The sequence below is a fragment of the Palaemon carinicauda genome, chromosome 32, assembly GCF_036898095.1.
Source record: "Palaemon carinicauda isolate YSFRI2023 chromosome 32, ASM3689809v2, whole genome shotgun sequence".
Taxonomy (NCBI): Eukaryota; Metazoa; Arthropoda; class Malacostraca; order Decapoda; family Palaemonidae; genus Palaemon; species Palaemon carinicauda.
The window spans coordinates 23,788,185-23,815,749 of record NC_090756.1 but is presented as its reverse complement, the minus strand read 5'-3'; the positions used below and the strand labels follow the sequence as shown (position 1 = coordinate 23,815,749).

Here is a 27,565-nt window from a genome sequence, read left to right as displayed (position 1 = left end):
CGTCGTCTCATTAAGGCAGATGAAAACAGTGAGAGAAGACGTTGCATATTTTCTCTGCTGCTGCCCCTCTGTGATATTAGCTTTTAACCATTGTTTCCCGTTGTTAATTTGGACGACACAATTTCCCAATGATGGCCTCGGTATGTTATCTCCATTAATGTTAGATTTAACGCTTGAGCTGCCGAAGTAGACGAGTAAATCGTAACAATGTTTTGACAGGAGACTAATAGTAATGGGCCCAGACCCCCATAACGTCAAGACGACAGGAAAAAAAGAATCGTATTTTATAAGGAAATTAGCTCACTCCGATTCTTTTAGATCATTTATATAGTTTCTATTAGTAATATGTTGTTTTAGGATATGTTATATTAAGGTTATTTATATTAGAATTATGGGTAAATCTTATTTTTAGTTCAAAGTTTAGATCGCTGTTAGACGGGTAATCTTATAACGGGGTCTTGGGATTGTCTTAATAAGCAGGTAATTATTTTTGACATTTTGCGCATTATATTATATCAATGCTTCATTTAAGTTATTTATCATTAGAAAGGAAATGATAGGCCTATTTATAAGTGCATTAAATTATCCTCTATTTTCTTAGTAGCCTCGAGGCATAGGCTAGCATTAGACGACCTATGCCCTAGGCTGTGCTAATAGACATCGAGATATTTAAATTACTAAATACAGCCATATGTATTTTTAAAATTATATTGCTTAATAAATTTCTGGAAATTAGGCCTTTTTCTTTCGGGCCTAACCACCCCAAAGCAGATTATTTTCAAGATGCGTATTTCTTTCATCAGTAACTGTCATAATTGGCGAAAAAGTTCTTGCCTTACCTAACGCAGGTTACTTTATCAGCAATGAGGATTCTATGAGCCTTTGATTAACCGTGCTTATTGTCGGAAGTCTTCCCTTTCAGCATTTTGCATGTCGTGGTTCCGGCGTTAGTGTTGTCGTTAGCACCTCTTGCTTCGTATTGAGGCATAGGGTCTTTGCATCATTCGTTGGCGCAGCGTTTAGCACTTTCTTTAAGCATCTAATTTACCTCCTTTTGCTCATTTCTGTCGCTTTGGCCATCCATCTTCTTTCAACTTTATTCCATAGTGCAAGTACTTGGTTTTCCCACAACTGCTCTTCCCACATTTGCTTTTCCCACAGTTACTCTTTCCATTTAGTCTCCTGGCCTCCGCGCTAGGCCGCTTAGCCCAAATTCTATAAATCCATGCTGGCTTGAAGATGGCCATAATACGCTCAAGCACATTTTACGCATTACTATGGATTAGGGCATCATGTTACGACATACAACTTTGAGGTTTTAGCATTGGGATTTAGACCCTAGGTCTGGTCGGCTCTCGAGAATTACTTTTCAACCACATACTAGTTTGAAAAAAAAATTATCAAGGTATTTCTGCTGAAGTTTAATGCCACTGGTCTGCCTAACATTTTTTTTTTCACTACCTCTATATGAACTTGTTTTCCCTTAGGTTACTATAATTATATACCCCAGTTTTTTATAATTACATTCCCTAGATTATTATAATTATATCCCCCCTGATATAGTAATGGTAATTGTTTATGCTTATGTTGGCCTAGGCAACAGCCACCCATTGAGATTACTGCTAGATAGTTATAGAGTTTTTTGATTGGCCAGACAGTGCTAGTGTACATTGGATCCCTCCCTGGTTACAGCTCATTTTCCCTTTGTCTATGCCAGTGGTTCCCAAACTGGGGGGCGTGAATTCATCTGCTAGAAATTACTTGTTTAATAGAATAATAAAATCATTTAAAGAACAAATATCTGTCATTACATACATGCATCCATCTTACTAAATTTGACCAGAAATTGTGCCTTAATCTCATAAGTATTTCCAAATATTGGTAAATGTGTAGGAGAGCTCCGCGCTCGATTTAAAAGTTTCTAAATGTAGAAAACGAAAGAAAACAGTAAATTAGAGCTACAGTTACCTTGAAACTGTGAGATAATCCTCCTACAACCACCTAACTCTTACACAGAAAATGTAAGCATAAACCTACTACTACAATTATGGGGGACCCCAGTGGGAAGCGGGGTTTTTGGGTGGGGGGAGGAGGAGAAAAGTGATTTTTCGGGGCACTACCGAACCTAATACACCCACCTAACCTAGCCTATGGGGCCCTGTACCCCTACCTAGGCCTACCGGCTCCGCCCCCCCTGCGACCCCCCCTTAAGGCCACATTGAGTTTCAGTTCAAACGAAACAAATTCAAATGAAAACGCCTTTTGCAAAAAAAAAAGGAACACAAACTTCAAATTAGTCTCAATATCTAACTTACCTTTGAAACAAGACACGAAAAAATTGCACCTCCTCTTCCTTTTCCCACGAGTAACCACACTACGATCACACCGGAATGCTAATTTGTTGTAATCTATACGGCACACATTTTCACAATTAGGGCACTTTTTCTCTGCCAAAATCAAACCATGACGTTGAGCAAATGCAATTAGCAAATCAACTTTCCCTGAATAATGTACACAAAAATCCCCATAAGAAATAAAGCAATTGTCACAAGTGACACAGTCGGAACGGGATGAAGGTCCTGCTAACTATAGTGGTCCCTCGGTTATCGCGGTGAATGGGGACCGAGACCACCCGCGAAAACTGAAAATCCGCGAAGTAGCTGCGCCTCTTCAAAAATGCTTAAAAAAACGTATATATACCCCCCCTGTATACAGTACACCATATAGAATACGGGTAGAGAGAGAGAGAGAGAGAGTGAAATTCATGTTATAACAAAAAAAAAAAACTGTAAAATATGTTGTCTGTTTACAATAACAGTTGAGGGTCTAGAACACTGTTCTACCGAACAATTTACTTGCGAACAACCAATTATCGTTATCAGCTTTCAAAAACAAGCAAACACTACAACTAGCTAACATAATTAGTCCGCCGTTTTGCGCAACAAATTGACATTTATAATTTCTATTTCTGGGGGTTTAAGATTACAGTTAATACATAAATAAAATTGTACCATACCATATAGAAAATGGGTGGAGAGAGAGAGAGAGAGAGAGAGAGAGAGAGAGAGAGAGAGAGAGAGAGAGAGAGAGAGAGAGAGAGAGATTCATGTTAATCAAACAATAAAACATTTAACTTACCTCTTACAATAAGTTCTTCTAAGCGCAGTTGATGAAAAGACCTGTGCAGTACGATGAGGTGATAATGATGAATGACTGCACAGGGGCATGAAGAGCTTTACTGCTCCTCGGATGACGCCGCAGACGATGCAGGAGAAGCTGCAGGAGGCGGCGTAGTGGCTGCAGGAGGTGTCGTAATGGATGCAGGAGGAGGCGTAGTGGCTATAGGAGGTGGCGTAGTGGTTATAGGAGGTGGCGTAAGGGATGCAGGAGGCGGTGTAGCGGCTGCAGGAGGATCTTCTTCTGGTTTTTTGCGCGTAAGAAACATCGTTATTGGGAGTTGTGAACGTTGTTTTTTTTGTCGATGAAGATGCGCCTATAAACAGCCATGACGTCATCAATACGATTGCTGAATTCGACGGCTCTTACCATGTTGTCATCCATTTCTTTGGCCCTTTTTTGGAGGTCTTTGGCAACATTGAAGAGGTCCTGTAAATTATGCAATGTAAGGCCACCTTCTTCAGCTTCGTCCCCTTCGTCACTAGCAGACTCGTCTTCCTCCTCACTCGCTGATTTGGTCATTTCCTGTAGGTCCTCCTCTGTCAGTGGGTTTGAGTGGCAGTCGATGAGATTGTTAATTTCATCAGCCGTCATATCCGAGAAGCCTTCAGTCTGCACCAACCGAGCCAGCCTGACAGCCTTATCAACGGCAGAGTGATGTATTTCGTTAAGCGTGAAACCCTCATAGTCATGGAGTGATTTTGTTTGGCCACAATTTCTTCCAGCTGGAGATGAGTGTCTGTTCTTTCATGTCCTTTAGGGCATTCTGAATATTAGCCAGACACGTAGCTATGTTGTAGTCCTTCCAATAAGCTTTGATGCTGAAGGTCTCGTCGGTCTCTTCAATGGAGGAGATGAGACCCTCCATTGTTGACTTAGTGTAGAGGGCTTTGAAGACCCTAATAACCCCCTGATCCATGGGCTGTATAAGGGAAGTGGTGTTGGGGGGAAGGAACTCCACCTGTACCCCTTCATAATGCAAATTAGTTGCATGACCTCCTGCACAGTCCATGAAGAGAACCACTTTAAAGGGCAGGCCCTTTTCAGCCAGGTAAAGCTTTACCTGTGGTATGAAAGAGTTAAGGAACCAATCAAGTGTGAGGGCCTTGGTGATCCATGCCTTTTTATTGGCCATCCAGTACACTGGCAGTAAGGCTTTGTTCTTGTTTTTCAATGCTCGAGGATTCTGTGACTTGTAGATAAGGCCGGGCTTCAGCATGAATCCTGCAGTATTGCCACACATGAGCAGAATCACTCGATCCTTGTGAGCTTTGAAACCTGTCTTTTTAAGTTCGTCCTTGAAAAGAAATGTTCGGGACGGCATCCTCTTCCAGAAGAGGCCTGTTTCATCCATATTAAAGACTTGCTCCGGGACATAGCCATTTTCTTCTATTATTTCCGGAAACACATCCTCAACATAATGCCTCGCTGCTGCTTCGTCTGCAGAGGCTGCCTCTCCATACAACGACACACTCTGAAGTCCGAATCGCCTCTTAAACTTATCAAACCAGCCCTTGCTGGCAACGAAAGTCGTACGTGGTCGTCGTGGGCTAGTCTGGCTTGAGGTACCAGGCAGAGGATCATCTTCGTCGCCGTCGTTTTCTTCCTCATCTTGAACGTTGTCGTCGTCACCACCCTCAGGCACCATAGCATCAAACAAAGTTTTAGCCTTACTTCGGATCATGTTTGTATCCAGGGTGATTTTCTTCTCCCTACAATCATGGATCCAAATAGCCAGTGCATTTTCCATTCGCACCATTGTCTTATTCTGGGTGTTTACAACCCTTTTGGCATCTTTCGTGAAAGATATTGCAGCAGTTTTGCGGATGTTCTTCTCTTCCTTCTTTATGTACCGTACCGTGGATTCATTAAGGCCATATTGTCGGGCTACGCTTGCGTAGCTATTTCCCGCTTTCAACTTGTCCAATAAACTCACTTTTTCGTTAATTGTTAACATCTTTCGCTTTTTCTTCGGTTCACTAGATGCACCAAGGGATAAAGAGCGTTTGGGAGGCATCACGAAGGGCTTCACAAAACTTTTACACTTAAAAAATCACCGCGAGACAAAGACTAACTAACCGCGATCTATGGCGAGAAGCGTATACGAGAAAAGCGTGGAGCGATGGGCATTGGGAGAAGCTTGGGCTAGTGAATGGGCCAATGGGGAGTCGAGTTCTCAGCGAGTGCTGGCCAATCAGCTTGCGTTTATGCCCGTGATGCTTAGCGTATACAGACGTGCATTTCTTTTAGTTTTAAAATTTTGTAAAATGATGCAATTACTAATTCTAATTGAATATTTTGTTTTCAAAATTTGTAAAATAATGTAATTTCTAATTTTAATTTAATATTTTTCATTATTATTAATTTTTTAATATTTTTTTATATTTTTAATTTTTTAATATTTTTTAGACCCGCGAAGCTCTGAACCCGCAAAAGTTGAACCGCGAACTAGCGAGGGACCACTGTACTCCATACTTTACGGCAAAATAAGCTTTTTAGTTTGAAGGGAGATCCGAGACGTGCAAAAATATTCCTCCGCGGAACTTCACGTAAACTGTGGTAACTGGTGGAAAAATAGCAGGGATAAGTGAAGTAATAAGTGTCAGCATTGGCTAGATTTGTAAAAACCGCCATGATTGGTTTTCAAACAGTGTGACGTCAAGAAAACACCTGTTATTGGTTAGAATAGCATTGAGAACTAGTTTGCCATACGCAGTAAGGCGGTGAAACAGCTCATTTTAGCCAAGACATCACACAGTAAACAAAAACAAACACTTAGAAAAAAATCCAGGTGAAACATAACTATACACACGAATATCTTCGTTAAATAGAAGCTGCTCATATATTGACTATTATATAAGCGTTCTATATGATATAATAGTGAATTGTAGGTGTTTAAATTCTTCAAGATCTTCCGCGGAGCTCTCCTACACTACCCAAATATTATATGCCATGTTTTCAAATTATCTATTCTTTAAATTTCAACTCAATTTTGCCAATATTTTAACTTTTTTTTCAGTCACTTTGAACCAAATGTTTCGCTTTTAGTTACTGTAATGTACTATTATTTGTTTGAGTGGCTTTCATTATTAAAATGTAATACAAACAGAAATCTGTTTTCCTGTACAATGCTAAGAAATAAATGTAAGAATCATTTCATATAAAAAAAAAAAGCGAGGAGTGGGGGCGTACGGGTCTACTGGAAGCAAAAAGGGGGCGTCAGGTTAGATAGTTTGGGAACCACTGGTCTATACTTATACCGAATAGCAGGGCCTATTCTTTACACATTTTCTTTTGTCCTCAAACACCCGACAACACTTTAGATAAACAAAAAATGCTTCTTCACTCATGGGATTTACTACTGCACCTTAATTATTCAGTGGCTACTTCCTCATGGTAAGGGTAGAAGAGAGACTAGTTATGGTAAGCAGCTCTTCTAGGAGAATGATACTCCAAAATCAAACCATTGTTCTCTGGTCTTGGGTAGTGCCATAACCTGTGTACAATGGCCTTCCACTGTCTTGGATTACAGTTCTCTTGCTTGATGGTACACTCAGGTACACTATTCTGTTTCCGTATTTCTTTACCTCAAATTGCTGTTTATCCTGTTATTATTATTATTATTACTAGCCAAGCTACAACCCTAGTTGGAAAAGCAACATGCTATAAGCCCAAGGGCTCCAATAGGGAAAAATAGCCCAGTGAGGAAAGGAAATAAATTAACGATAAATTCTAAAAACAGTAACAACGTCAAAACAGATATGTCCTATATAAACTATTAACAACGTCAAAAACAGACATGTCATGTGTAAACTATAAAAAGACTCACGTTAGCCGGGTCAACATGAAAACATTTGCTGTTGGAGTCCTTGTGCTTATAACACCCTGCTTTTCTGAAATTTGTGATTTGGCCAATGGCCAAATAAGCTTAGAGATCGAATTGCTACTTGTAATATTACGAGCTGTCCTTACCACCACATTGGAAGAAGCTCCGTTCTTTAGGGTTTTGGGTGGAAAACGCCATGTCACTATGTTGAACCCCAGCTTAGATTCTGTTCTGTCATAGGTTTGAGGCTTTACTATGGCCTGTGGCACATTAATTTCTCGTGCGATGTTCCTTCACCGAGTGCGTTGCAATTATTTTCTCTTGTCGTAGTATTGCCAATTGATTTTTTTTTTTTTTTGCTGGCAGTTGTTACAACAGAAGTTCTTTATTGGTCTGTTTTTCCAATATATTCATAAAATATATTCCAGAATTGTTTTGGTTAGTGTTTCTACCTATCATTTCCCTTATATCTCCCCTTTCCCCATTTTGCTTTTGATCATTCCCAGCAAAATTACTCATTGCGTCCAACTGAAATGTTTTAAGAATGACGCTATGCGATGGGGTAACTTACATACATACATATACCAAGGCACTTGCCCCAATTTTGGGGGGTAGCCGACATCAACAAATGAAACAAAACAAAAAGGGGACCTCTACTCTCTACGTTCCTCCCATGCCCCCTGTGGCTGCGGGGGCATAAAAACAATTAGAATAGTGCCAACGTTATCCCTGCGTGTCGTAAGAGGCGACTAAAAGGGACGGGACGAGGGGGCTAGGAACCCCCTCTCCTGTATATAATCCTGCGAGACGTCATGGGGTAATTGAGCAGATGATGAATAAGAAAATGATGAAATGAGAATGGCAGGTGTTGTAAAGATTACAGAGGTGGTGATAGTGTCGCGACTGAGATGGTGTAGACACGTCGTGAGGATGGGTGCTGGGGAAAGAATGAGGGCGGCTGGGAGGAATTTATGGGGGAAGATCGAGGAGGCAGCAGAGAATTAGATGACGAGGAGGTGGTTTGGTAGAAGATGCTTTTGATAGGAAGTATTGGAGAAGACGCATCAGGCAACTGACCCCTTACTATAGGTAGTAGGTTGGCCATGGCACCAGCCGCCCGTTGAGATACGACCACTGGAGAGTCTGGTTACGGTTCACTTTCCCTTTGCCTACACGTACACCGAATAGTCTTGCATATTCTTTATAGATTCTCCTCTGTCCTCATACACCTGACAACACTACCAACAATTCTTCTTCAACTAAGGGGTTCACTACTGCACTTCAATTGTTCAGCGGCTACTTTCCTTTTGGTAAGGGTAGAAGAGACTCTTTATCTATGGTAAGCAGCTCTTCTAGGAGAAGGACACTCCAAAATCAAATCATTGTTCTCAAGTCGTGGATAGTGCCATAGCCTCTTTACCATGGTCTTCCACTGTCTTGGGTTAGAGTTCTCTTGCTTGAGGGTACACTCGGGCACACTATTCTATCTAATTTCTCCTCCTCTCGTTTTGTTAAAGTTTTCATAGTTTATATAGGAAATATTTATTTTAATGTTGTTACTATTCTTAATATTTTATTTTCCCTTGTTTCCTTTCCTCTGGGCTATTTTCCCTGTGGGGGCCCCTAGGCTTATAGCATCTTGCTTTTCCAACTAGGGTTGTAGCTTAGCAATTAATAATAATAATAATATAGGGATAGTGGAGGAAAAGAAGAGAAAAATAGGAAAGACAAAATATATCTACAAGAAAAAATGAATGTGGTCCATGAGTAGTATTAATATATTACACTCTTGCTTAAGGTTCAGTATTTATGTGTTGATGAAACATCCTATTGATGACTTGTTAATGGTTATATATCCTGCTATAAATTGATTGTATTTTGAATTCAGACAAGCATTAATGTAGACATATCTCTCGAAATTCTTGATGTCTCATTCTTAGAGGTAACTTTCTGTATTGGAAAAGCATTTATAAAAAAGGAACTATGTCAATTTAGACTGGTGTGACTCATGATATTCAATATAACTCATTCCTGCATAATTACCTCCTCCAACGAAGTTGGAAGGAGGTTATGTTTTAACCTGTTTGTGTTTGTGAACAGCTTCCTGGCCGCAATTTTAATCGTAGTGTAATGAAACTTGCAGGGGTTAAGTGTTATGTAAAAAGCTGGATATGATTTAATTTTGGAAGGTCAAGGTCAAGCAAAATGTCCAGTTCACGTAATCAGCCGTAAGTTGGGACATCGTTGTCACAGAGACTTCAAACTTGGTTCATATTTGAGTCAATTAATACATGTTAACCCTTGTACCCCCAGGCTATTTGGAACTTTCCAACCCTTTACACCCTGGGGTTATTTTTTTTCAAGCACATTTTGCAATATAATTTATTTAAATTGCTCTAACAGTCTTAATTTTCGTCATAGAGAGGTCAGGTTGGTCTCATTCTCTTGGAAAATGCTTGAAGTTTCTGAAAAATCTATCAAAAATGTGCAAAAAAAATTATAAAGAGCAGTTTTTTGCAAGGACGTACCGGTACATCCAAGGGGGGTAAAGGGATGGGTTTTGTGAAACGTACCAGTACGTCCTTTGGTGGTAAAAGGGTTAAGGTCAAGGTCAAGAGATAAGCTGCCGTAACGGAGGTCTGCGCTCTTCTTAGTGCCCCTCTAGTTTTGAATGAAATTATGATAAAAATTCTCATGAGGTTAATGGTAAATTTTAAGTAAATTATAAAAAAAATTCTTAAGGGTTTACTTTCCTTTAAGGGCTGCTTTTCTGGAAATCTACTCTCTACAGGACCTTTGCATTCAGTTTATTGTATACCTTCCAGATGCATTTAGCATTTCACGACACATACTGCGTTTATTGTCATTTCCACATCATGAAAGCACTTGGAATATAAGAATCTTCAGTTTCCTCTTGAAAGCCTTAATATTTTCATTCTTTTGGAGGTCTAGTGGGAGCATATTGTATAGTCTAGGGACTGCATATTTGAAAGATCTAGAATTGAAGTAGACATATTTCTTTATTGCAGTAGTTTGAAACTATAACTCTTCTTGCTGCATAATATGTAGCAATTCTCTTAGATATTTTGGACGTCTGGTTGTAATAACTAATAGCTTATTGTACATATTGTATTATAACCCTTTTACCCCCAAAGGATGTACTGGTACGTTTCACAAAAGCCATCCCTTTACCCCCATGGACGTACCGGTACGTCCTTGCAAAAAAATGCTATATTTTTGATAGTTTTTAGAAAAAAATTAGGCATTTTCCAAGAGAATGAGACCAACCTGACCTCTCTATGACAAAAATTAAGGCTGTTAGAGCAATTTAAAAAATATATACTGCAAAATGTGCTGGGAAAAAAATAACCCCTTGGGGGTTAAGGGCTGGAAATTTCCAAATAGCATGGGGGTTAAAGGGTTAAACTCAATTCTTGCTTTAGTAGGCAGCTTGCGTAATTCAGTCAGTATAGGAGTTATCATTTCTCAGCGAAATTGAAGGAAATAGGAAAAAATTCTCAGGTTTAATTGTACAGTAAGACTAATTAGGAGTAAAAGACACCAAAGTAAATATACAGTATTTAAAGAAATAAAACTGCTTGGGTTACGATTGTTTAAGAAAAAAGTAACGTAGTATAGAAAAAAACTAGAAGCGGAAACTTTACTGGAAAATTTCTCTCCGGTAAATGTTGAGTAAAATAAAGATAAACTTACGAGATGTTTATAAATTAAAGTTTCTTTATTGAAAAATAAATTACAGTAAATTGTTTTTACAAAATCAAATTAGTAATATTGGTTCCAACAGCGAATGGAAACCATTTTTCTCTTTACAGTTGGTATTATTTTGGCAAAAGGTAAAACCAGCCAAAAGACTTTTCATCGAGGAAAAATACAAATTACTAAAAATAAAATTGTGATTTTATTGTTGCCTTGTATGGCAAAGGCCCTTTTTGGGAAAATTTAGCCATACTAAGAGAAAATAACTTGGTAATAATCTATGTTAATGCTATGACTTGGTCCAAAACAATGTATTATTATTATTATTATTATTACTAGCCAAGCTACAACCCTAGTTGGAAGAGCAAGATGCTATAAGCCCAAGGGCTCCAACAGGGAAAAATAGCCCAGTGAGGAAAGGAAATAAATAAATGGTGAGAATAAATTAACAATATATCATTCTAAAAACAGTAACAGCGTCAAAACAGATATGTCCTATATAAACTATTAACAATGTCAAAAACAGATATGTCCTATATAAACTATTAACAATGTCAAAAACAGATATGTCCTATATAAACTATTAACAATGTCAAAAACAGATATGTCCTATATAAACTATTAACAACGTCAAAAACAGATATGTCATATATAAACTATTAACAATGTCAAAAACAGATATGGCCTATATAAACTATTAACAATGTCAAAAACAGATATGTCCTATATAAACTATTAACAATGTCAAAAACAGATATGTCCTATATAAACTATTAACAACGTCAAAAACAGATATGTCCTATATAAACTATTAACAATGTCAAAAACAGATACTGTATGTCCTATATAAACTATTAACAACGTCAAAAACATATGTCATATATAAACAATAAAAAGACTCGTGTCAGCCTGGTCAACATAAAAACATTTGCTATTAATTTGAACTTTTGAAGTTCTACTGATTCAACTACCCAATTAGGAAGATCATTCCACAACTTGGTAACAGCTGGAATAAAACTTCTAGAATACTGTGAAGTATTGAGCCTCATGATGGAGAAAGCCTGGCTATTAGAATTAACTGCCTGCCTAGTATTATGAACAGGATAGAATTGTCCAGGGAGATCTGAATGTAAAGGATGGTCAGAGTTATGAAAAATCTTATGCAACATGCATAATGAACTAATTGAACGACGGTGCCAAAGATTAATATCTAGATCAGAAATAAGAAATTTAATAGACCGTATAAATATACTGTATAAATAAGTTTTTATGGTTTATATATGAAGAATATGTTTTGATGTTACTGTTTTAAAAATATTTTGTTTTAATTGTTCATTCTTTCTTGCATTGTTTATTTATTTCCTTTCCTCACTGGGCTATTTTCCCCTGTTGGAGCCCTTGGGCTTGTAGCATCTTTTTTTCTAAATAGGGTTGTAACGTAGCTAGTGATAATAATAATATTCTCAAGAATGCATTTGGGCAATGGCTAATGTCATAGACATTTACTGGTTTGGCCCAACCCCTGAAAAATATATACATGAGAATTGAGAACAATTTAGTGTTTTTATATTACAGTTGATGCAAACTTCTATTTAGAACTTTTTCCAATAATATTTTACTGTATACAGACATTTATATTGTATCATGGTATCTTTGATGTCCAGATTATGACTTGAGTTTAAGACATTTAGTCTAAACAGTCAGAGAGTTTAAGACATCTAGTCTAAACAGTCGAAGAGTTTAAGACATCTAGTCTAAACAGTCGAAGAGTTTAAGACATCTAGTCTAAACAGTCGGAGAGTTTAAGACATCTAGTCTAAACAGTCGAAGAGTTTAAGACATCTAGTCTAAACAGTCGGAGAGTTTAAGACATCTAGTCTAAACAGTCGAAGAGTTTAAGACATCTAGTCTAAACAGTCGAAGAGTTTAAGACATCTAGTCTAAACAGTCGGAGAGTTTAAGACATCTAGTCTAAACAGTCGGAGAGTTCAAGACATCTAGTCTAAACAGTCGAAGAGTTTAAGACATCTAGTCTAAACAGTCGGAGAGTTTAAGACATCTAGTCTAAACAGTCGGAGAGTTCAAGACATCTAGTCTAAACAGTCAAAGAGTTTAAGACATCTAGTCTAAACAGTCGGAGAGTTCAAGACATCTAGTCTATACAGTCGAAGAGTTCAAGACATCTAGTCTAAACAGTCGAAGAGTTTAAGACATCTAGTCTAAACAGTCGGAGAGTTTAAGACATCTAGTCTAAACAGTCGAAGAGTTTAAGACATCTAATCTAAACAGTCGAAGAGTTTAAGACATCTAGTCTAAACAGACGGAGAGTTTAAGACATCTAGTCTAAACAGTCGGAGAGTTTAAGACATCTAGTCTAAACAGTCGAAGAGTTTAAGACATCTAATCTAAACAGTTGGAGAACAATACTGTACTTGATTTTACACTGATTTTTTTTACAGAAATTTGCAATTAGCATTACTTTGTACATATTGTATGTGCCAAAAGCTATTTCTTATTTTAAAATGTTAGATGTAGTGGTTTGCAGACTGTGGCCTGACATAGCACGAAGACGGCCTATTGTCAGAAGTAAATGTATTTTTTCCCAGCAAAATTAAGTAAATATCAGGGTTATTCTAGAAAATTTGTTAGATTAGGCTTATCATCCCATGAGGGTAGGCCAGGATCAACAAATATATAGCATACGGAAAAAAAACCATATTCAAACGACACTTTTATTATTTAATTTTAAGGTTGTAGGGAGAAAATGGAAGTGATTCAACAAGAATTTGACTTCCAGTCAAGTATTTTTTTCATCCAAACATCGTGCCTATATAGTATATTAAGTTCAATTAATTGTCAATGCGTTCTGAAGCTTAAGCTGTCACAGACAAGAATACTAACGCACCTTCGCATTTTATTTCAGACCAGCAACGTTGAAAATTTGTCCCCCCAGATATTACGTGGGGTTATGAAGGAGATGACAGAACTAGTCAAGTGTCCGCCGGAAGGGATAAAAGTCCATATGAATGAAGAAGACATTACGGACATACAAGCAACTATTGCTGGTCCCGGTAAGGCTCTAATTTTTTCTGGATTTAGAAATTTTATCTTTTTTATGCTTCTTAATCCACATTTATGATGCAGAATAAACATACATGTGGCTTGGTATAAGTGAGAGAGTCTTTGTTCTTACGTATATTTAAATCTCATGATATTTGTAAATGGTGATAAATTTTAACCCTTTTACCCCCAGGCTCTTTGGAAATTTCCAACCCTTAACCCCCAAGGGGTTATTTTTTCCCCAGCACATTTTGCAGTATATTTTTTTTAAATTGCTCTAACAGCCTTAATTTTTGTCATAGAGAGGTCAGGTTGGTCTCATTCTCTTGGAAAATGCCTGAATTTTCTCAAAAAATTATATAAAATATGAAAAAAAAATTTATAGCATTTTTTTGCAAGGACGTACCAGTACGTCCATGGGGGTAAAGGGATGAGTTTTGTGAAACGTACCAGTACGTCCTTTGGGGGTAAAAGGGTTATGCGACCCTGAAACGACCGTCGCCTCATCAACGAGGTACGGTACTAGATGGTTAATAACAGGTGTCATGAGGGAGAAACTCCACCCACTCGTGTCGCACGAGCCATTCTCGTCTTTGGCCGTAACAGGTACAGACGTATTTTTGTGGTCCTTGTTTGACTGTTGAGTAATTTTTAACCCTTTAACCCCCAAAGGACGTACTGGTACATTTCACAAAACTCATCCCTTTACCCCCATGGACGTACCGGTACGTCCTTGCAAAAAACTGCTGTTTACTTTTATTTTTGCATATTTTTTATAATTTTTTGAGAAACTTCAGGCATTTTCCAAGAGAATGAGACCAACCTGACCTCTCTATGATCAAAATTAAGGCTGTTAGAGCAATTTAAAAAAAAAATATATATATATATACTGCAAAATGTGCTTGAAATAAAATAACCCCTGGGGGTTAAGGGTTGGAAAGTTCCAAATAGCCTGGGGGTAAAAGGGTTAACAATTGTGTACGATAGGTGTTGGCTTTTTATTTTTGTGAGGGCTCTTACTTGCAAGTGGATTGTCACCGAAAGGTGAGCATATTGTGTAGTGATTATTGTTCATATGAGGGTAAAATACTGAAACCTCAAGAGTTTTGTACTGTACATTTGTTAAGGGTTAATTAAGCTACCGCTGCCCCCTCACTCCCTTTGGAGTGTTGTTCTCACTTCCAAGGGAGTTTTGATTCGGACCGAGTGTCCGATAGTGAAAATTATTCCGCCAGCAGGTTCACCCACCCGGCACCAGATGGTGATTCCGGTGGTGCAGTGTCAAGTCTTCCCAGTGGTCCCCCATGTAACATAAACCCCAGAGTATGCTCTTCAGTGGAGGAAACTATTGTATCTTGTCGGAAGGAGCCATGTTTTAAGTCGCACATACCATAACTTCCGTGACATCAAGGAAGATTTGTTGACAAGGGAAATGAGAGTTCACCCCCTTCTTACTCTTCTCCCTCTTCCATTCCCTTCATTTGTCATTTTTCCCTCTAGGACGACGAAAAGTATGACTAATAGCGATCGCTTTCCTCCTTTGGGAGGGAGTGATGATGCTCTCTCACTAACAGGTACTTTCTGGGTTAATCAAGTGAGCGTTAGCCTGCGTTACAGTAACCGCAGTTGCATTAGGAACCTGAGCCATCTTTCTTGGACTTAACATCAGTGCTGTAGGCCAGGGGGTTGTGGGAGTGTAAGCGCCGACCATTTACGTTATCGTGATAAGGAGGATTGTTCCTAACCTTAGTGGTCACTTAGCTGTGCGGAATTCTACCGTCTACCAGTAACAATCGGTTAGCAATTGTAAGCCTGGCGTTACATCCATCGCTGTTTTATCAGTTACAGATGAATGGTCCCACTCAAACTGATCTCCAGTTCTGTATGTGGGGCTGATATGAGTAGTGTTCATGTTACCTCTTGCCGATACAGACCTCACCTATACCTTTGTTCTCGGTTAGCGTTTGTGATCCTGGTGCGAGAGCACCACTATTTCGTCAGTTGCAGATGAAAGGTCCCATCTCTGACCAATTTCCAGTGCTATACAGTGACCAATTAGTGTCATTATGGATTGCAATTGGCAGGATTCACATGCCAATCAGTACCTGTTGGGTTGGTTAGTGTTTGAGAGCTTGATGTAATGCTGTAGATATTTCTGTCCACCATTGAGGTGCTAAGGACTTTTCTTACAGTAACAGCAGCTTCCTCCAGAAGGGTTTTTACTTTGCTCCACCAGTTCTTGCCCCTTCAATTAGTCCAGGAAGGTTCTTGATAATGAGTAGTTGGCCGTAAAGCAATGCAGGGTTACGTCCAGTTGTCGGTAGGGAGAAGGCGTATCTTGCGCATTTTCTCTCTCTTCCACCCAAATCTGAACCTTCCTTACCTTCTAGGTTCCATCACAGGAGATGCGATAAAGATCCAGGATTCTTGAGCTTTATGCATTGTATAGCCTTCTCCGATCCATTCCCTTCGGCTCTTCACAGGTGGTTGCAGGGACATTGCATGTGTCCGTACCCATCTCGGCCGAAGCTGTACTTGTTGGGCAACATTCACTTGGAACTTTTTACTCCATGGTGACTCTAGGGATTTGTTGTACATCCAGGCCTCATCTTGAATGCACCTTTATTGTGGTGCATATGTTCACTTAAGTGTCCATCTGAGTGGTGAGCATGGGCTGCTTAGAACGACCTGTTTGGTGTCCTTGTAGGATGAGATAGACTACTACTCACTGTTATTATATGAAGATTGCAATTCAGTAAAGTTGTTATTCATGTCAGAATAAAGTCAGAGTATAATTGATGATAAAACATGAGTAATGATGATAGCTGTACTCTACATAATTTTGTCTAAGGAATAGCAAATTCATGTATCAGTGATTATGCGTGTTGCAAACATGGGACAATTTGTACAGTATATCTATTCATCTGGCAAAGTGAACACTTGCATTATCTTTAAAGTAGCAAGACTCAATTTGGATAGTCTAGTTGGAAGAGACCTGAGTTAATGAATGGAAATGGATAATTCTGGTGAAAGAGACATTGCAAATGTTAAATTAGTTCTGCATGTAATGTAATATTTTTAATCATGTCAGCATTCTTAAGTTAAATATTTGACTTGATGCCCTCAGTGCTCTGAGTGTCTGGCCTCCGGCTTAAATTTTAAAATCCAATTCATACTGTTTGATTATGTATGGCTGCTTGACTTGCCTCAACTCTGTACACTGTATTTTTAAACTTGATAGAATGCCATTTGATTTCCAGCTGGTACTCCATACGCCGGGGGAATGTTCAAAGTAAAGCTAGCCCTCGGGAAGGACTTCCCTAACGGACCCCCCAAGGGTTACTTCCTCACCAAAATCTTCCATCCAAACGTGGCGTCCAACGGGGAGATATGCGTGAACACGTTAAAGAAGGACTGGAAAGCCGACCTCGGCATAAGACATGTTTTGCTGGTGAGTTATTGGTTGATCAGTTTTTAGGCTATAAAAGTCTGTCTTGTATCTTTCTATTGGTGCTTTTAGAGCGGAAATTGATTTGAGTGTGAATTAATTTTTATTAATATCAATGTGAATCATAATTGAGTGCATCTACACAGAAACAAGACTTTTAAAAATCTGTGTGAATCATACTTAAGTTTCTACACAGAAACATACCTTTTATAAATCTCAGTATGAATCATACTTGTGTATCTACACAGAAACAAGACTTGTATAAATCTTAGTGCGAATCATACTCATGTATGTACATCTCAGTGTGAATCATACTTGTGTATCTACACAGAAACAAAACTTGTATAGATCTTGGTGCGAATCATACTCATGTTTGTACATCTAAGTGTGAATCATACTTGTGTATCTACACAGAAATATACCTTTTATAAATCTCAGTGTGAATCATACTTGTGTATCTACACAGAAACAAGACTTGTATAAATCTTAGTGCGATTCATACTCATGTATGTACATCTCAGTGTGAATCATACTTGCGTATCTACACAGAAACAAGACTTGTATAAATCTTGGTGCGAATCATACTCAAATGTATGTACATCTCAGTGTGAATCATACTTGTGTATCTACACAGAATCAAGACTTGTATAAATCTTAGTGCGAATCATACTCTTGCATGTACACCTCAGTGTGAATCATACTTGTGTACCTACACAGAAACAAAACTTGTATAAATCTTAGCCCAAATCATACTTGTATATCTACACAAACAGTTAATTTTATAAATATCAGTGTGTATCTACACAATTTTTTTTAATAAATATTAGTGTGAATCACACTTGTGTGTATCTACACAGGAAAAAAATTAATTCTTATGACTCTTGCTGGGTGAATCTATACAGAATCACTGTTTCACTTTACCAGGTTTATTGTTATGACTTGAAGAATGTTGTAGTCTTGGAAAATCCCAAATTTTCTAAACGTTCATTTTGATTATGAAAAGTTAAATAATCATTGTACATACATACATACATATACCAAGGCACTTACCCCAATTTTGGGGGGTAGCCGACATCAACAAATGAAAACAAAAACAAAAAAGGGGACCTCTACTCTCTACGTTCCTCCAGCATAACAAGGGACTCAACCGAGTTCAGCTGGTACTGCTAGGGTGCCACAGCCCACCCTCCCACATTATCCACCACAGATGAAGCTTCATAATGCTGAATCCCCTACTGCTGCTACCTCCGCGGTCATCTAAGGCATCGGGGGAAGCAGCAGGGCCTACCGGAACTGCGTCACAATCGCTCACCATTCATTCCTATTTCTAGCACGCTCTCTTGCCTCTCTCACATCTATCCTCCTATCACCCAGAGCTTCCTTCACTCCATACATTCACCCAAACCTTGGCCTTCCTCTTGTACTTCTCCCATCAACTCTTGCATTCATCACCTTCTTAAGCAGACAGCCATTTCCCATTCTCTCAACATGGCCAAACAGCCTCAACACATTCATATCCACTCTAGCTGCTAACTCATTTCTTACACCCATTCTCTCCCTCACTACTTCGTTCCTAACCCTATCTACTCGAGATACACCAGCCATACTCCTTAGACACTTCATCTCAAACACATTCAATTTCTGTCTCTCCGTCACTTTCATTCCCCACAACTCCGATCCATACATCACAGTTGGTACAATCACTTTCTCATATAGAACTCTCTTTACATTCATGCCCAACCCTCTATTTTTTACCACTCCCTTAACTGCCCCCAACACTTTGCAACCTTCATTCACTCTGACGTACATCTGCTTCCACTCCACCATTTGCTGCAACAACAGACCCCAAGTACTTAAACTGATCCACCTCCTGAAGTAACTCTCCATTTAACATGACATTCAACCTTGCACCACCTTCCCTTCTCGTACATCTCATAACCTTACTCTTACCCACATTAACTCTCAACTTCCTTCTCTCTCACACACTTCCAAATTCTGTCACTAATCGGCCAAGCTTCTCTTCTGTGTCTGCAACCAGTACAGTATCATCCGCAAACAACAACTGATTTACCTCGCATTCATGATCATTCTCGCCTACCAGTTTTAATCCTTGTCCAAGCACTCTAGTATTCACCTCTCTCACCACTCCACAACATACAAGTTAAACAACCACGGTGACATCACACATCCCTGTCTCAGCCCCACTCTCACCGGAAACCAATCACTCACTTCATTTCCTATTCTAACACATGCTTTACTACCTTTGTAGAAACTTTTCAGTGCTCGCAACAACCTTCCACCAACTCCATATAACCTTATCACATTCCACATTGCTTCCCTATCAACTCTATCATACGCTTTCTTCAGATCCATAAACGCAACATACACCTCCTTACCTTTTGCTAAATATTTCTCGCATATCTGCCTTACTGTAAAAATCTGATTCATACAACCCCTACCTCTTCTAAAACCACCCTGTATTTCTAAGATTGCATTATCTGTTTTATCCTATTAATCATTACTCTACCATACACTTTTCCAACTACGCTTAACAAACTAATACCTATTGAATTACAACACTCATGCACATCTCCCTTACCCTTATATAGTGGTACAATACATGCACAAACCCAATCTACTGGTACCATTGACAACACGAAACACATATTAAACAATCTCACCAACCATTCAAGTACAGTCACACCCCCTTCCTTCAACATCTCAGCTCTCACACCATCCATACCAGATGCTTTTCCTACTCTCGTTTCATCTAGTGCTCTCCTCACTTCCTCTATTGTAATCTCTCTCTCATTCTCATCTCCCATCACTGGCACCTCAACACCTGCAACAGCAATTATATCTGCCTCCCTATTATCATTGTAAAAATGACAAATGGAAGTACAGTAATGTGTGTGAACATGATTAATGAGCAAGGCCCCAGATCTGGGATTTTTCATTTTATTCTTGTGCGTTGTGTAATGTATGTTGCATTTTTTAAATAGATTTTCACATTGTCTTGCTTTATATATGGTTGAATAGTTGTTTTTGGAACATGCATAATTTCAGTAGGAATGATTGGAATTTTACGATGCTAGGTTCCAAATTATGAACAACAACATGAAGTGATGTAAACGAAACATGGGGACATGAGTCTTTTAGAAGAAGAACATTCATTGAACTCAAGGGACTATAGTCAATTTCTTTTAGCGATGCAGATTTGCACCGGCTCGCAGCGGTGCCCTTTTAGCTCGGAAAAGTTTCCTGATCGCTGATTGGTTGGACGAGATAATTCTAACCAATCAGAGATTAGGAAACTTTTCCGAGCTAAAAGGACACCGCTGCGAGTCGGTGCAAATCTGCCTCGATAAAAGAAATGGACTATAGATACTAGAAGAAAAATAATAAAGTAAGGTACTATCGTGTTTGCAATTTTATTCGGTAGATTGAAAATTAATTTTTGCTTTATAGGTAATAAAATGCTTGTTGATTGTTCCCAATGCTGAATCGGCATTGAATGAAGAAGCTGGGAAACTTTTGTTGGAAGCCTACGATGATTACGCAGCTAGAGCTAAAATGATCACGGAGATACATGCGCAGGTGAGTACGGTACAGATATGTTTTGGAATGTCGTTCAACATTTTCATTTTAACCCTTTTACCCCCAAAGGACGTACTGGTACGTTTCACAAAACTCATCCCTTTACCCCCATGGACGTACCGGTACGTCCTTGCAAAAAAATGCTATACAAATTTTTTTTTCATATTTTTGATAATTTTTTGAAAAAAATCAGGCATTTTCCAAGAGAATGAGACCAACCTGACCTCTATGACAAAAGTTAAGGCTGTTAGAGCAATTTAAAAGAAATATACTGCAAAATGTGCTGGGGAAAAAATAACCCCTTGGGGGTTAAGGGATGGAAATTTCCAAAGAGCCTGGGGGTAAAAGGGCTAAACAACTACCTTGGATTGAAATTCATTTAGGTAACATTCTTTGTGGGTTGTAGTTTTCATTCAAGTTTTGTTGTTGAGTTCCATGGTCTTCCACTGTCTTGGATTAGAGTTCTCTTGCTTGAAGGTACACTCGGGCATGCTGTTCCATCTTATATCTCTTCCTCTTGTTTTGTTAAAGTTTATATAGGAAATATTTATTCTAATGTTACTTTTAATAGACTTTAAATTTCCTTTTTTCCTTTCCTCACTGGGCTATTTTCCCTGTTGGAGCCCTTGGGCTTATAGCATCTTGCTTTTCCAACTAGGGTTGTAGCTTAGCAAGTAATAATAATAATAAGCCCATGGCCTTCCACTGTCTTGGATTAGGGCTCTCTTGCTTGAGGGTACACTCGGGCATGCTGTTATATATTATTTCTCTTCCTCTTGTTTATTTTGAAGTTTTTATAGTTTATATATGAAAGATCTAATTTAATGTTGTAACCGTTTTTAAAATATTTTATTTCGATTGTTTATTACTTCTCTTGTAGTTTATCTATTACCTTGTTTCCTTTCTTCACTGGGCTATTTTTCCCCTGTTGGAGCCCTTGGGCCAATAGCATCGTGCTTTTCCAACCAGGGTTATAGCTTAGCCTGTAATAATAATAATAATAATAATAATAGCAGCACCTTGGAATATGAGCAAATAGCCAATGGCCAAGATTTTAAAGTCAATTAGGAATTGAATCTATTATTATTATTATTATTACTAGCCAAGCTACAACCCTAGTTGGAAAAGCAGGATGCTATAAGCCCAAGGGCTCCAACAGGGAAAAATAGCCCAGTGAGGAAAGGAAATAAATAAATGATGTAAATAAATTAACAATAAATCATTCCAAAAACAGAAACGTCAAAACAGATATGTCCTATATAAACCACATCAAAAACAAATATTTCATATATAAGCTATAAAAAGACTCATGTCAGCCTGGTCAACATGAAAACATTTGCTCCAACTTTGAAGTTTTGAAATTCTACTGGTTCAACTACCCGATTAGGAAGATCATTCCACAAACTTGGTAACAGCTGGAACAAAACTTCTGGAATACTGTGTAGTATTGAGCCTCATGATGGAGAAGGCCTGGCTATTAGAATTAACTGCCTGTCGTTGCTAGATTCCTGCAACTCTGACTCAAGTGCTCTGAGGAATGAGAAAGTTGGCGAGAGATAGGGGTGCGCCACCACCTAGAAAAAAGATGTCTTTGAGACTAAAGTTTTTGTGAGAAGGTATGAGGAATAGTCATAAAAATAGTAGGCTGGTGACTGGAGTAGACTTCTAGAAAAATAATTGAAATTTCCCTTAAATTTGAAAGGAAACCTTTTTACAGTTTTCCCATTAACACTATTTGCCGTCCTGTGTAGCACTCCTCAGCCAGACGAGGCTGGCGCCTTAACAAGTGAATGCCCTTGTTCTTGTCAATTCTCACCTTTTTGGTGCAGTACTTTTTTGTTATATCTTCCAAATTTAATGTAACAGTGGTGTGCTTTGTTAAATTTGACATTTTAAATTGTCTAAAGTTTAAGGCACAAACTTTGCTATATTTTCTGAGTGAAGAAGCTTGCAAAGAAAATCTCTGGTTCTTACTCAAAAGTTTGTCATTTATAGGGATAAATTGTGCTCTTGTGGATGGACGAGGACTGCAGAGATAGTTCTGACCACACAATACAAGTTTATCTAAATTATGTGGAGGTGCACAACACCAAAGGAAGCTAATCTCGGTTAAGTCTCTCTCTGGTGCTGAGGATACATAGCATACATATACCAAGGCACTTCCCCCAATTTTGGGGGGTAGCCGACATCAATAAATGAAACAAAAACAAAAAAGGGGACCCCTACTCTCTACGTTCCTCCCAGCCTGACAAGGGACTCAACCAAGTTCAGCTGGTACTGCTAGGGTGCCACAGCCCACCCTCCCCCGTTATCCATCACAGATGAAGCTTCATAAGGCTGAATCCCCTACTGCTGCTACCTCCGCGGTCATCTAAGGCATCGGAGGAAGCAGCAGGGCCTACCGGAACTGCATCACAATCGCTAGCCATTCATTCCTATTTCTAGCACGCTCTCTAGCCTCTCTCCCATCTATCCTCCTATCACCCAGAGCTTCCTTCACTCCATCCATCCACCCAAACCTTGGCCTTCGTCTTGTACTTCTCCCATCAACTCTTGCATTCATCACCTTTTTTAGCAGACAGTCATTTTCCATTCTCTCAACATGGCCAAACCACCTCAACACATTCATATCCACTCTAGCTGCTAACTCATTTCTTACACCCGTTCTCACTCTCACCACTTCGTTCCTAACCCTATCTACTCGAGATACACCAGCCATACTCCTTAGACACTTCATCTCAAACACATTCAATTTCTGTCTCTCCATCACTTTCATTCCCCACAACTCCGATCCATACATCACAGTTGGTACAATCACTTTCTCATATAGAACTCTCTTTACATTCATGCCCAACCCTCTATTTTTTACTACTCCCTTAACTGCCCCCAACACTTTGCAACCTTCATTCACTCTCTGACGTACATCTGCTTCCACTTCACCATTTGCTGCAACAACAGACCCCAAGTACTTAAACTGATCCACCTCCTCAAGTAACTCTCCATTCAACATGACATTCAACCTTGCACCACCTTCCCTTCTCGTACATCTCATAACCTTACTCTTACCCACATTAACTCTCAACTTCCTTCTCTCACACACACTTCCAAATTCTGTCACTAATCGGCCAAGCTTCTCTTCTGTGTCTGCAACCAGTACAGTATCATCCGCAAACAACAACTTATTTACCTCCCATTCATGGTCATTCTCGTCTACCAGTTTTAATCCTCATCCAAGCACTCGAGCATTCACCTCTCTCACCACTCCATTAACATACAAGTTAAACAACCACGGCAACATCACACATCCCTGTCTCACCCCCACTCTCACCGGAAACCAATCACTCACTTCATTTCCTATCCTAACATATGCTTTACTACCTTTGTAGAAACTTTTCACTGCTTGCAACAACCTTCCACCAACTCCATATAACCTCATCACATTCCACATTGCTTCCCTATCAACTATATCATACGCTTTCTCCAGATCCATAAACGCAACATACACCTTACCTTTTGCTAAATATTTCTCGCATATCTGCCTTACTGTAAAAATCTGATTCATACAACCCCTACCTCTTCTAAAACCACCCTGTATTTCTAAGATTGCATTCTCTGTTTAATCCTTGATCCTATTAATCATTACTCTACCACACACTTTTCCAACTACACTCAACAAACTAATACCTCTTGAATTACAACACTCATGCACATCTCCCTTACCCTTATATAGTGGTACAATACATGCACAAACCCAATCTACTGGTACCATTGACAAGACAAAACACATATTAAACAATCTCACTAACCATTCAACATCTCAGCTCTTACATCATCCATACCAGACGCTTTTCCTACTCTCGTTTCATCTAGTGCTTTGAGGATGCCCACGTATAAAAGCTTTACTCCCTTATTGATCAGTTATTTTAAAGGTTTCTAAACAGATGAGTATCGGTGAATTCTGTAGAATTGAGAAAAGGTACAAGGTCTTCATGCCTTCATTTTCTTCTTTTGAACACCCCTCAGGCTATAAATGATTATAGTAAATTTTTTTTTAGTTACATTCTTCACAGGATGTTAACGAGGGCCTTGGCAGTATCCATGATAATGCTAGTTCTCTTTCTGTACAAGTTGGTTCCAAAGATGCTCTTCTATGAACATGGATGTAGGCTAGACTATCATGTCCTGCCATCGACACTTGTAACCCCAAGACTTTATCCACGATGCTTGAGGCAGCTGCTATATGTGATGAATTAGTGGAAATGTCCTTGGTCATGTCACAAGGGATTTGTAGGCCAAATTCACCATTGACTCCTACCTTCCTAGTCCAATGTCAAGTTCTAAAGTGGAAGACATTGGCAGGAATAGTTCTTCAATTGTGGAGGTAAAATGTCTGGTGTGCCAGTTGCAATGTATACACACACAGTGCTGAATGACAGGGTCCTAGGGAATCCAAATCTCGTAATTCTGTTTCACCTTTGGAGTGGCCAAATCATTTCCCCGTGGAAAGTGCAGCTTACTAACATAGTTTAAGAGAGGCGGGGGAAGTTTATCTTATGTTTAACACTCCAACGTAGAGGAGATTAGCTTTCCACAGGCTACTACTGAACAGGATATTGGAGTGGAAAATCTTCCACATCATATGGGAAAGGTGCAGGAGAAGTGTTCTAGTATGGGTGTTTCAAACAGGAAAGCAGATAGGATGTGAGGTAATGGTTCTTAAAAGGAGTGAATCCTTGTACTAAGAAGGTGGCCGCTCTTTTTGTAATGGCATATGTGACACACTAGGAAGAGATATGTTACTTTTTACTTTTACGGGTTTATTTCTCGCCTTCCATCAAACACTAAAGGTCTGTTCAGGCGGGCCTTGGTGTATGAAAAAATAATTCCTTTCCAGTTAATATTTTGCTCTGTATCGTTATCAGTTATTTCGCTAGCATTTGTATTCAGGCTTAATAGTTTTCAGGTCACTATTATAACACTTTCTAAAAAGATAAGTCTTCAGGTTTTTCTTGAAAGCTGCCACATTATTGCTATTCTTGACATCGAGTGGAAGGTCGTTAAAGAGTCTCGGTGCCGCATAACTGAACGTTCTTCCTCCTATTGCATGATTCACACTAATTTCGAATAGTCTATGTGGGTCATCTGCATGTCTAACTCTTACAGCGGCGCTGGTAGCTTCAGGGTAGGGGACCAGGCAATCACGAAGATATTTAGGCTTATCACTTGTAAGTGCTTTGTGAGTCAACAAGAAAATTTTAAATTCAATTCTAGCCTTAACAGGTAACCAATGTAGATCGATCAGTGCAGGAGTTATTCTCTCCCGAAATTTGAGACCAGTCAGAAAGGAAGTGGGGCAATACAAAAATCATATAAGTTATTGAATGTGGAATTAAGGCTTTAGGCCTAGCACTAGTAAGTTCATTCTGCACTATCATTGATCTTGCAAGAATATATTTAGGAAGACATTCAAAGAGTAAAATACACACAATAATGCTCAGAGAACTTTGTAATGATGGAGAAAAGAGGCCATGTATTCATTATTGATTTGAGTTGATGGGAGATTTGTGTGCTTTCATGTTGAATATTTCATGATTTGGCTTTAGGCACTTTATCATTTTAGTTTCCTTTAGTCATGTTTGTCAAAAACTATTTAAAAGAACTTAAGTGCCTTCGCCATCTCGTCAAGTCTTCGGGGACTATAAAAAGAAAATTTAGACCCCAGGAAGAAAAAGATGTCTAAAATATAAAAATTTTGATTGTCATTGGAATTGAAATATAAATTTAATGTTATCTGAGTACTCTGTAAAATAAATGGTGTCACTGTGTCCACTTGTAACTTATATCTTTTTATTATTATTACTAGGCTAAGCTACAACCCAAGATGCTTTAAGCCCTGTGACATGAAGGGGAACTACTAAATAAGAAGTTGTTGTTCTTTGTTTTACAGGGTCCCAAAGGGAAAGGCGAACCCAGTGGCGAGGGGTCCGGTCAAGACGGGCCTGTAGCGAAGAAACACGCCGTCGATAAGAAAATTGCAGCGGATCGTAAAAAGTTATTGAAAGACAAGAAAAGAACATTAAAGAGATTATGAAGTGTTACCGGTGTAGAGTTCGTCACCTTAAAAGTGCAAAATTGACACCTTCTGAAGGTGTTCTTTTCTTCCCACAACTTTTATCTTTTCTACAAATTGTGGATTGAGTCCTAAAGTATTTTGGCACTTGCAGATAAAAAATTTTGTTCTCTCTATCTCTCCAAGGTTTGCCATTTAAATACTAAAGATTTCAGTCCTTCGTATTTTTTACAGATATTTTCTAAGCTTTTCCACTTCATAAGTGTCTGCTTTTAAGAAATATTAGTTTAAATGTCTTGAAAGATATAAATTTTAAGGTGGTTTGGAAGGTCAAATTTGATTGCCTTGTCCAAAGTATTTGCTTTTTTTTTTGGAGGGTGTGATTGTGGTCTTAGTGTGTAGAGGGGTGTGACAATTTGCTTAAATTGGTGGCCAAACCACAACTACTACTTTTAAGTTTTAAACATTATATCTATTGTATCTGATATTCAGATACAAGCTTTTAAAGGAAGCTGACGGTATCAAGCAGTATGGTCTGGTACTGTCAGTTCAAGAGATGGAAAAGCCTCCTTTTAACCTTTAGTCTCGAGTTCTATAAATATATGTGAATAGGAGCATGCACTTTTATGTATAGTAATTTAAGAAAAAAAAATAAAATGCACAAAAGCCA

The 27,565-nt window shown here is 38.7% G+C and overlaps 1 protein-coding gene across 1 annotated transcript; it reads left to right on the top strand.

The window, feature by feature from the left end:
* On the top strand, positions 1-27,565 carry LOC137625331 (ubiquitin-conjugating enzyme E2 S-like). The gene is made up of 5 exons (XM_068356171.1): positions 1-140; positions 13,644-13,791; positions 17,041-17,231; positions 20,697-20,825; positions 26,773-27,565. The coding sequence occupies exons 1-5, from the start codon at positions 129-131 to the stop codon at positions 26,914-26,916; spliced, it is 624 nt and encodes a 207-aa protein (XP_068212272.1). The 5' UTR covers positions 1-128; the 3' UTR covers positions 26,917-27,565.